This window comes from Pteropus vampyrus, unplaced genomic scaffold (genome assembly GCF_000151845.1).
Source record: "Pteropus vampyrus isolate Shadow unplaced genomic scaffold, Pvam_2.0 Scaffold187, whole genome shotgun sequence".
Classification (NCBI taxonomy): Eukaryota; Metazoa; Chordata; class Mammalia; order Chiroptera; family Pteropodidae; genus Pteropus; species Pteropus vampyrus.
The window spans coordinates 1,098,497-1,109,518 of record NW_011888968.1 but is presented as its reverse complement, the minus strand read 5'-3'; the positions used below and the strand labels follow the sequence as shown (position 1 = coordinate 1,109,518).

General features: G+C 64.4%; 1 protein-coding gene across 1 annotated transcript in view; it reads left to right on the top strand.

Annotated features, from left to right (window-relative positions):
- The first annotated feature begins 927 nt into the window (after positions 1-927).
- The window catches only part of TNNT3 (troponin T3, fast skeletal type), a 12,108-nt gene continuing 2,013 nt past the window's right edge, over positions 928-11,022 (top strand). Inside the window, exons 1-11 of the mRNA XM_023537364.1 lie at positions 928-1,050; positions 1,183-1,196; positions 1,697-1,714; positions 2,826-2,843; positions 3,026-3,046; positions 4,133-4,144; positions 4,352-4,366; positions 6,257-6,289; positions 6,807-6,825; positions 9,468-9,513; positions 10,925-11,016. Of these exons, the coding sequence (XP_023393132.1) occupies positions 1,034-1,050; positions 1,183-1,196; positions 1,697-1,714; positions 2,826-2,843; positions 3,026-3,046; positions 4,133-4,144; positions 4,352-4,366; positions 6,257-6,289; positions 6,807-6,825; positions 9,468-9,513; positions 10,925-11,016 (305 nt within the window). The 5' untranslated portion in view covers positions 928-1,033. The remainder of the gene's footprint in view (positions 1,051-1,182; positions 1,197-1,696; positions 1,715-2,825; positions 2,844-3,025; positions 3,047-4,132; positions 4,145-4,351; positions 4,367-6,256; positions 6,290-6,806; positions 6,826-9,467; positions 9,514-10,924; positions 11,017-11,022) is intronic.

Here is an 11,022-nt window from a genome sequence, read left to right as displayed (position 1 = left end):
GCCGGTACTCCGAGGCACGTTCCCAGGCCCCGGGCCGCCTCGGGCGCGTGTGGGGGCCAGCTCACCAGAAGACAGTCCTCGAGCTGCTGGCCCAGTGCCCCCACTTTCTCCTGGCTCGCAGCACCCCAGGGCACGTCATATCCAGGCTGCCCCGTGCACAGGGCCCCCTGGGCCCCCGGTCGCACCTGGACACGTGCGGCCCGCCCGGGCACAGAGCTTCCCTGCAGACGCTGACAAATTTGAGAGTGTCCAGGGGGCCTGGGAAAGCGGGCGGGGGAGGCGGATGGGGCGTGGGGGCGGGGTGGGGGACACACGCAAGGAAATGCCCCCACCTGACCCTGTGAGCTCAGTGGGGTGAGGGGGAGACGGGGTGAAAAGCTCACGCACGGCTGCGATTTTAGAAGGGGGATTGTGGAGGCATTCGGGGGACCCTGGGCCCCCAAGAGGACATGCATCCTGGAAGGACAGCATGGGTCCGGAAGGGTGCTCGGGCCCACACCGGGAGGAGGGCCCTCGTGGGCGGTGGGCCGGGGAGGCCGGGGAAGGCCTGCACGCCTGTCTCGGGGGTCCGGGCTCTGTGATCGAGGGCCTCCGGGGGAGCCCCCACCCCAGCAAAAGGGCAGGCTCGGGTCAGCGCCACAGGATGGCTGCTGTGTCCAGAGCGGCCGGACAGGCACCGCATAGTCTGGAGGGCCCTCCTCGGGCACGCTGCAGAGGACATGTCTGCCCTGGGAGGGGGTGGACGCCACGCACAGCCAACATCCCGTCCAGCTCAGCATTCCAAGCCCCGGGCTGGAGCCAGGGCAGGAAGCGGCGGGAGGGCTGGAGTGTGGGGCCTCAGAGGAAGTGAGGGGCCTCGCGGAGGCCGGGGCGCGGGAGCGGGCCCACCCAAGGCTGGGGACGGGGCCCTCCACCCGGCCACAGTCATCCCCTCACACGCCCAGCCCCCACCCATGCCGGCACCTCTGGGCCAAAGAGACTCAACGCCGGTGGTCTCCCCCCTTCCCCCTCCCCCGCAGGAGCAGCCTCCGCCATGTCTGACGAGGAAGCGTGAGTATCCGCGTGGCGCCCCTCCCGCCTGCGGACCCTGGGCCTCGCCGTGCTCAGAGGCCGAGGCCGCGCTGCTGTTTGCAAGGATGAGCAAAGCCCTCACCCCCCCTTTCTCTGTGCCCCCCCCCACAGTGAACAGGTGGAGGGTAAGTGTCCGAGCCACCTCCTCCCCGTGCATGGTCCCTGGGGAAGCACGAAGCCGATGGCCAATGGCCGATGGCCGATGGCCAGCACCGCATCTCATCTCACCCCGGACTGGCCCTCTGGTCACTGGGCTCCAAAGTGACCCCCTCTGCGGTGGGCTCCTCACTCTTGACCCCGCACCCAAGGCCTCCTCTTCCTTGAAGGTCACGTGTGCCGGGATGCAGTGGCACCTGAACCCCGCGCGCACCCCCCAACCTGGCCCCAGGGAGCCCCAGCTGGGGGCCCCCAGGCCTGGCCACTCCCTGCTCACTCCCCCAGTAGGACAGGGGCGCCCGGGGCCCCGAACCCTCCCCGAAAGCCACCGCCATTGCCAGAGCCTCTTCCTCGCCTGGCGCCCAGTGGCCTGTTTGGGGCCTGAGGACCCCAGTGGTTGTCGCCATCCAGGCCTGCCTGGGGGGCGCCCTGCTAACCAGCCCCTCCCCTTCCTTCTGTCTCTCTGCAGAACAGTACGAGGAGGAAGGTAAGTAGGGAGGCCCCCGAGCCCCCACCCGGGCCTCGACCCCTTCCGCCCGCTCCTCACGCCCCACAGGACTCCGGGGGCCTCCAGGCTCAGCAATTAACCACCACACTAACCTCCCGTCCCTTTAATGGACCACGAGCAAACACTCATCGGTCACTCATTAACCCTGCACCTCGCGTCCATGGTGTGTGCCCTGGGGTCAGCCGTCAAGGCTTGCTCACGTCGAAGTCAGGGCCTGGGCGTGCAGGCCTTCCTGCCCCTGTCCCTGTCCCCGTGTCCCTCCGTCCCCCCTCCCCATCGCCCGGGGCCCTCCCCTTCCTCACACAGCATGTAACCGTCAGGCGTGACCAGCAGCCCCCTCCCCCCAGGCCCGCCTGGCGCCTGTGGGAACCTCCGCCGTGCCCAGGCAGGCACACCTGGGAGCCATGCAGGGAGGCGGTTCCCAGGCTCGGGGGGTTCCCAGGCCCTCCCCGAGCCCTGGCGCCCGCTCAGCCTGGGGTGCGTTCACGTGCCTCGCCGAGCAGGCTCCCCTGTGAGGCCTTCGGGGCGCTGTGTTTTGAAAATATTTTGAAAACACTTGGCTCCCCTAACAACACGAGCAAAACATTTCTTTTTTCTGCTGAAAAGGTGGAAAGACTCTTTCTGAGCAGGAAACGTGGTCCCGGGAGCTTCCCCTTTCCCGGGGAAGGCAGTGCGGCCGGTGGGCAGGGTCCCCCGCACATGTCCCCTCTAGGACCCAGTGTCGGGCACACTAGGAGGCCACCGGCCCACCTGGACGTCCTCCTTGGGGTGGCATTTTCTTAGAACATATGACTTTTGTCCCCTGTCCTGGCTCACAGCACCCCAGGGCACGTCGTAGCCAGGCTGCCCCGTGCACAGACACTGCAGAGTTTGGGGCAGGCCCCGGGGTGGGGGCCGAGGGCTCAGGCACCAGGCCTCTGAGCCACCTGTGCCCCGGACGGCCTTGCTGAGGGCCGGCAGTGCAGGACTGGGGACCCCTCCTGCAGCCTGGTGTGCCCGTGCCCCCTCTCAGGGTGCCTGCCACCCCTGCACCCCACTAATGGCTGTCCTTGTCCCCTCTCTCCCTCGCTCCCTGCGGCTCCCACCTCAGAGGAGGCCCAGGAGGAAGGTAAGTCGGGCCCAGGACGCTGCCCCCACCCACCCCGCAGTCGGTCCGCCCTTCCGACCTGCGTCCTCAGTGACGCCGCGCCCCCCAGCTGTCATGACCCCCGCCCTTAAGGACATGCGTGTGCTCCTGGCTTAACCCTCTCCTCTCTCCTCCTGCTGCTGCCGTGCCCGGCACCCCTGCAGCTGCAGAAGTCCATGAGGCAGGTATGGACACGTTGGACTTCTGGTCCCCATGTGGGCCCGGGGCCTGGCTGGAGCCCTCGCGGGGGGCGGGGGAGGGCCAGGACACAGCGAGGCGCCAGCCAGCCAAGGGGCCCCACATGTGGCCTCAACGTAACCCACTAACCCCGGCCAGTGCTTGACCCGCTGGGGTGTCCTGACGCTGGGCACTCCCCAACACGGGCAGGGCCAGCATAGCGGGGTGGGTCAGCAGCGGACCGCTGGGCCACATGTAGTAGAATGTGGCTCGGACCTTCCGTCCCTTAAATGACCCCGTGGCCCCAGGGCAGGTAGCTGAGAGCCCACAAGGCATCCAACACCGAGCCAGGTCTGGGACCTAGGCCAGATCTCGGGCAATCAGAGGGCCAGGGAAGGACAGTCCCTGCAGGCTGGCCTTGGCGCGAGGGCTGCACCCCAGCCCAGGGCCACCAGCCCCTTGCAGGGGCCCTCGTCACCTGCTGGCCACCCCTCCAACCTGCCCTGGCGGGCCGCCTCCTCAGTCTCTGGGTGGACAATGGGGTCGGGAGCCGCGCTCAGATTGGTGGACAGGACCGCCGAGGACCGAAGCCCATTGCCCTCACTCCCTCAGAGGCTGGGAAGGGCAGGGGCGTGGGCGCCCCTCTCAGGGAGGCAGGGGGCCGGGCGCCCTCTGAGCGTGCTTCCCCGGGCTGCAGGGCCTGCCTTCCTGGCCCCCGGGCTGCAGGGCCCGCCTTCCTGGCCCCCGGCGCCATCCCCAGCCCCAGCCCTGGGCATGGAAGTCCTTCCAGGGCCCTGAGAACAGGCGGGAAGCCCAACGTCCCCAGTGAAGTCACGACAAGAGCAAGAACCAGGGGCGAAACGTCCCCTCTGAGCCTTGATTTCCCATCCGCGAGGCGGGGGCAGGATTGGGGTGCCGTGGCCCCCCCGGGGCCAACGCCGACCGTGTCTCGCCCGCTCCCCGCATGCTCCCGCCCCTGGCCTCTGACCCTCCTGAGTGGTGGCTGCCGTGCCCATTAACCTCGGATCCTTTCTCCTTTGACCTCTGACCCGCGGTCTTGCCTCTTGTTCCGTGGCCCTCCTTCCCCCACGAAGTTCACGAACCAGGTACGTGGCATGACTTCAGCCCGACGCGGGCGTGTGGACGGAGTAGGAGCCCGGCCGGGAAGGAACAAACGGCCACATAACCCACTCACGCGTGGCTCATCCGACCCCGCCCTGCCCGTCCCGCCGCAGCCCCCCTCCCCCCGCCTCTGCCCGAGGTGACAGTGGCTCTCTCTCCCTCTCTCCCACATGCTGCTGCTGCTGCTGCAGAGGAGGTCCAGGAAGGTAGGCTCTCCTCCCGTCCCCTCTCCCCCTGCCCGCCCCCGTCTGCATGACGCTCGCCCCCATTCCTGCAGGCTGGACAGGGTAGGCCTTGCGCGCTGGCTCAGGCGGGGCCGGCTGTTGGGGGACAGGCTTTTTCCTGGCCCCTCTCGCTGAGAGCTCTCAGGGGTAGGGGGCGAGGCCCTTCCCAGGCCACCAGCAGGAAGGGAGGGCAGCCACCCTCGAAGCCAAGCCAAGTGTAGGCCTTGCGAGGGGTGCAGGCCTTGGGAGGTGGTTCTGGGTCCACTCAGACCCTCGGGATCTACCGGGGTGGGGTGGGGAAGGGCAGAGGAGAGACAAGGCAGAGCAGGCTGCCGACATGCCGCCGCAGACAGCAACCCGGGGTGGGGAGGTGGCGGGTGGGGCTGGAGGGCGGGTGGCAGAGTGGACGAGTGAGCTGAAGTGTGAGGTCAGGCCCAGGCCCGAGGTGGGGATGGCTGCCCAGACAGCCAGGGGCCTTGCGCGTGAGAAAGCTGGCCGTCAGGCTCGGATGGCCTGGGGCACACTGTCCAGCGGGGCGAGGGAGCTGCCCAGGCCCCAGCTGGCCCTCTGCTTAGACCCACCACTCACACGACACCCCAGTGGGGCTGTGGGGGCCTCCCAACTGGGTCTGAACCTGGACTATGTACACCCTCAACGACCACCCCCAGCTCTTGTCCTGGCCACCCTCCCGGACCCCCGGACCTACCCAGGCACCCACAGCCCTTCCTCGCCCAGCCCTTCCTTCCCCCCGCTGATCTGCTCTCTGCCCCCGAAGCGCCCCCAGCCCAGGCTGCTGGCTGAGGCTGTCGGCAGGCCACCTGCAAAGGGCTGTTTGCCAGTTCCTAAGCAACCCCGCTGATCTATGAGCTCCAGGGGACGTGAGGGGAAAATCTGCCAAGTGCACACACAGGCCAGGGGCTGTGAGGCCGGGACCCCCGCCCCTTCCCCAGACGGGCCTGCTGGCCACGGCCCAGCACAGAGGAGGGCACACTGCTGGTCCCCGCTGGTTCTCAGCAGGGGCCTGGCCTTGTCAGCATGGCCACAGGGCCCAGTGCAGGGACCGAGGGCGGGGGTCAAGGTGCTGCTAGACCAGACCCCGCTGCGGCCAGAGCAGCCAGGACCTCCCCAGGGCCCTGAAGGTGGAGAAGGTGACAGGAAGCAGCCTGCACGAGAGGGCCGGCAGGCCAAGGCAGGACGTTGGGGAGGGTCTGCAGGCTCCAGCCTGGACAGCCAGCCACGTGCCCCAAGGCAGGCCCCAAAGGTGGCAGAGGCAGAGGTGGGGGGGGAGAAGCTTCTTCTGGGTCAGGGGCAGGCCGCTGGGGGAGGCAGGAGCCCCCGCCCTCAGGGACAAGCAGGCATAGGCCACCTTGGGGCGTAGTGGGCTGCGGGCTCGGCCTGAGGGCTCCCTCAGCCCCGGGCTAGAACCAGCAAGGCTCCCGCAGGCCCGAGGCTCCAACGGGCTTTGTTTTAGACTCGCTGGGTCTGAACTCAACAAAACCCAGAAGTCAGGCCCCCAGGACTGCCTGCCCCCAGCCCCGAGGTCACGCTGCTGGGAAGGCTCCCGGCTTCCCAAGGTGGGCCCTGCCCGCCTCTGCGAAAGGGCTCAGAGGGGCCAGCGGCCAGCAGCCACGGGGCCCCCCACTCACTGCAAGGCCTCCTGGGTAGGGGGTGGGGTGCCCACTGCATGGCCGCATCCAGCTCCTGCACCCCTTCCGAGACAGCGACTCTCTGGGCCCCAGCTGGGGCACGGACGGGGTCCGGGCCAACGGCGGGGGGAGGGGTCCAGGTGCCGCCTGTGCCTGCGCCCGGCTCCTGCCAACGCTGCCCGCGGCCCCGCTGGCTCTTCTCTTGCATGTGCGCTTGTGCCCGAAGACACCACGGAGGAGCAGCACGAGGAAGAGGAAGGTAAGGGCCCGGGCCGGCTCCAGTGGCCCAGAGAGGGAGCGGACCCGCCCGCCAGCCTGGCGCCTGGCTCTGGCCCGCCGGCTCTCCAGCCCTGTGCCTCCCTCCAGGGCGAGGCTGCTTCGCACGCGTCTGCCGTGGCCGAGGGCTCCGCTGCGGGCCCGAGCTTCCGGCCAGCGCAGAGTTGGGGTGGTCTGTGGGGACCGGCCAGCAGGCCGGGAGCCTGGGCAGGGGCATGCTCCCCCTTCCCCCCTCCCCCACCACTGTCCATTCTCTCCGGCCTCTCTGGGCTTCCCTGCCCCAAGCTCTCCTCGAGCCCCACAGGGACTTTAGTGGGCCTAGAGTGGGGCTGGGACCCTCTTATCCTGGTGGGCTCAGCGGACGAGCAGGCGGCCCTATAAGCCTGAGCCCAGCCAGCAGCACCTGGGTGGTCCCCGGGGTCCGTGGGCAGGAGTGGGCGCCCCGGTCACACGCGGTCTCTCTCCCTTCTCCCCATGCTGCCTGGCGTCGTGGTGAGCAGAGGAGAAGCCAAGGCCCAAGTGAGTACAGGGCCCGGGCGGCTGGGCTGGGAACCAAGGTCTCCCCAGGGCTGGGACCCGGGTGCCCCCGGGGGAAGACAGTGCACTTCGCCTCTGTGGGGGGTGAGTCAGCACCCAAAGCCCCGAGAGAAAGCGGCCGCTTCTTTGCTCCTTGATTTGGGTTTAAAATTCTAGGGATCTGACGAAGGCACTTTGTGTGAGTGGGATCACTTGGGGTGGCCAGTACTGTCCCCCACGGGCAGGGACCAGGCTCCCTACCGGGGAGAGCAGGGATGGCCTCTGGTAGTCCACGCGGGTGTGGCTCTGCCCGGGGCCATCCGCTGTAGGCAAAGAGGGCTTCCCACCCCCGGGAAGGCAGATAGGGAGGTGGGGGACAAAGGCGGACAGAGGGAGGCCTCACGGAGGTCCCCCGGCCCCCTTAACCCCGCCGCGCCCCGCTGCGCCTCGCCACGCCCCACCGCACCTTGCCGTGCTGTGCCCCACCGCGCCCCACCACTCCCCATCGCGCCCCGCCATGCCCCGCCGTGCTGTCGGGTCTCGGGGGGCCCTAGATGTGAAACAGACATGAGAGTGGGGTGGGTGGGAGGGAGGTCCTTGCCCCTGGAACCCCCTTCAGAGCAACGCCTAGACCAGGCCCCCGCCACTCTGCGACCGTTCACTGCCCGGGGGCCTCTGAGCCCCTGGAGAACCAACTTCCTGGTCGGGTGGGCCTCTTTCGCTCACTTCGCCCACTTGTGAACATTCCAGAGATTTTGTTTTATCTGACCGTTGGGACTCGGCTCTCGCCAGCCTGTCCCCTGTGCTCGTGGGACCTGGGGGAGGGGGAGCACGGCTGCCCCCGCCCCGCGCCCGGGCCTCGCTCCCGCCGGGGCCATCAGGGGCTGTCAGCAGAGGGCCGGAGCGCGGGAAGCTCAGAGCCAGCACGTTTCCATCCGCTGCACTTTATTTTTCAGCAATTTTAAATAAAGCTGCCGGATCCCAAGATATTTCCTAGTTTTAAAAAAATGTTTGTGTTTTCATTATGAAAATAAAACACCTCATTAAAGAAAATTTGGAAAATACATAAAAGTCCAATGAAGAAGAAAAAAAAAAAATCAGCTATAACTCCCACCCAGCCAGCCAGACTGCGGAAAGGAGGGGAGAGAAATAAAAAGGCTTATTTCTTCCGACGCTTTTTCCATGCATCGACCTCGGAAAAAAAAAGAAAAAAGATTTAAGCTCTGAGCTGTTTTTCAAATACCGTACTGTCTATACAGCCTTGAATTCTGCTTTTTTTAAAATGTAGCACTATTCATAAGTATTTTTCCATGTTTTTACATAGTCTTCTTAAATATTTTGAATGGCCACATAATATTCCATCAATTGGACAAACCATAATTTTCCTAACCATCTCTCTGGTGCAGGAGGCGGAGGCTTTCCCCAATATTTTACTATCATAAATAACGCTGGGTGGAAAGCATTTTCTGTCTTTCGGGTTATTTCCCTAGGCCGCCTTCCCAGAACTGGAATTAATGGGTCAAAGAATCTGAACGTTCTGAAGGCTTTTGACGTCCCTGCCAAGTCGCTTTCTGAGAGGGGCCCCAGTGCGGTCTCACCACGGGGTCTGCGCCCCACACCGCCGCGCCCGGGGAGGGAGGCGCTGACGGATGAGACGGGGGGCCTCTCGGGGCGGTTTCCGTCACATTCCTTTGATTGCTGCAGGCAGACCTTCCCCCCCGTTTGTTAACTGGCCCCCTTTCTTCTCTGAGAATCGGTGGCTTATGCCCTCTGCCCATCTATCGACTGCAGGCAGCTAGCTCTGTGTTTTCTTAATCACCCGTTTGCATAAGGATATAAGTCTTCTCTGTGTTTGCTGCAAATATTTTTCTAGTCTGGACTGGTTCCCTCCCCCGTCCCTTTTCAATTTTTGCCTCTTTTTTCACATACATAAGTTTTTCATTTGCATGGAGTCATCTGGCCATCTTCCCCTCAGCGGGACCTCTGAGCTCAGAAAAGCATTTCCTCGTCCAACAGTTTGATCGATATTCAGCTCCACGTTCTTCCACGGCTTGTTTTAAAAAATCGTTGCTGTCTTTCTAACTCTTGGCTCCATCTGGAATGCATTGGGGGGGAGGGCGCAGGACGGATGGCAGCTTGCAGCAAGGAAGGGGGGTGGTGTTCATTGCTTCCACGGCTCTCCGCCCAGACCCCTTCCTTTGGGCCCCAGAAAGAAAGATTAAACTGAGGCCACAGAAACGCAAAGGAAGGAGGCCCACTCCCGACCGCAGAGACCCGCGCCCCTCCCCCGGAGGACCCGCGGTGACAACCCTGCCTTCTGGGTGGCATCTGTCTATAAAAGGAACCGAGGGTGCCCTGTCCGGACAGTTGGGGGTGAAACAGCCCTCGACGACGTCCACAATCTGGCAACGCAGAGGGACACCATGAGGCCGAAACTTTCTCGAAGGGGTTAAGCTACGCCGGGGACAGTGGGACAGTGGGTTATGCGTCCGATGAGAGCAAAGTTCAGGCCGTGTGGCCTCAGCCTCGTGCCAGGGCAGGAGGGCCCGAGGGCCTGCCTGGGGCCAGGCCGGACTGGGTCAGGCCGACCGTCCTGGCGGGTCCCCGCTTGTCACACTGCTCATGGGGCCCTCTCTCTCCTTCAGACTCACTGCTCCTAAGATCCCGGAAGGCGAGAAGGTGGACTTCGATGTAAGTTGATGACCTCCGTCTCCGACGCCCAGCCTGCGGGCTCTGGGCTGGGCCCGAGAGGCCATCTCTCCAGCAGCTGGAGCTGGGGCTTCCTCGGGCTCTTCTGCTTAAGTTCGTTCCTGGACCAAGGAAGCCTCTCCAGTCGCAAGCATCTCTCTCTTCCCTCCTCCCCTCTCCATCCCCCCCCACCGTCCACCTCTGTACCCGCTCACCAGTCAACGCACCTGGCCACCCACTGCCCGTCCACCCACGCCTCCGTCCATCTCTCCATCCGCCCTCTCGCCCCCCACCCACGCAGCCATTCATCTGCCCTGTCCCCTCCCTCCGTCCCTCCATCCATCTATCCACCGACCCGTCCTTCATCTACCCACCCGCTCAGTCTCCTGTGCACACATCCACTCACACACCCACCATCGTGCTGCCCATGCTCAGTTACACACCCAGCCAGTCATCGTTCCTCTCTTCCCCCTTCATCTTCCCAACAGCCACCCGTTCATCCATCCGTCACCATCCACCCATCTGCCCCCTCACTGTTCCATCCACTTACTCATCCATCCTTACCTTTGTCCATCCTTTTACCACTCACCCACTGAGCCATCTATCCACCTACCTATACCACCCACCCATCACCCACCCATCCACCACCCATCCACCCACCCATCACCCACTCATCCATCCACCCATCACCCGCCCATCCATCCACCCATCATCCATCCATCCATCATCCATCCACCCATCATCCATCCATCCATCATCCATCCACCCATCATCCATCTATCCATCGATCCACCCATCTATCCACCCTTCATCCATCCTTCCATCCATCTATCATCCACCCATCATCCATCCATCCATCATCCATCCACCCATCATCCATCCATCCATCATCCATCCACCCATCATCCATCCATCCATCGATCCACCCATCATCCATCCACCCATCATCCATCCACCCATCATCCATCCACCCATCATCCATCCATCCATCATCCACCCATCATTCATCCATCCATCCATCCATCATCCACCCATCATTCATCCATCCATCCATCCATCCATTTATCTGTTTATCTACCTGGCTACCTAGTCATCTCTCACCTACCCATGACCACCCATCCACCCATCCATCCACCCATCATCCATCCACCCATCATCCATCCATCCACTGTCCACATGTCTCTCCGCCACATTATCTGGCTCGCTGGTTTCCTCTCTGCCTGGTCCGTGCAGGACATCCCTGCGAAGGTGACAGGGCACACTCAGAGCTGGTCCCTCCCCGGGGTGCTGGTGACCTCACAGCTGTGCTCACCATCGGGGGAGGGGGAGGGTACTGTTCCTCGCCTGTGGCCCAGGGACCTGGAAGCCCAGAGTCCCCAGAAGGGCAGTGGCCATGGGGACGTGCCGCCTGCAGGACATCCAGAAGAAGCGCCAGAACAAAGACCTGATGGAGCTGCAGGCGCTCATCGACAGCCACTTCGAGGCGAGGAAGAAGGAGGAGGAGGAGCTCAT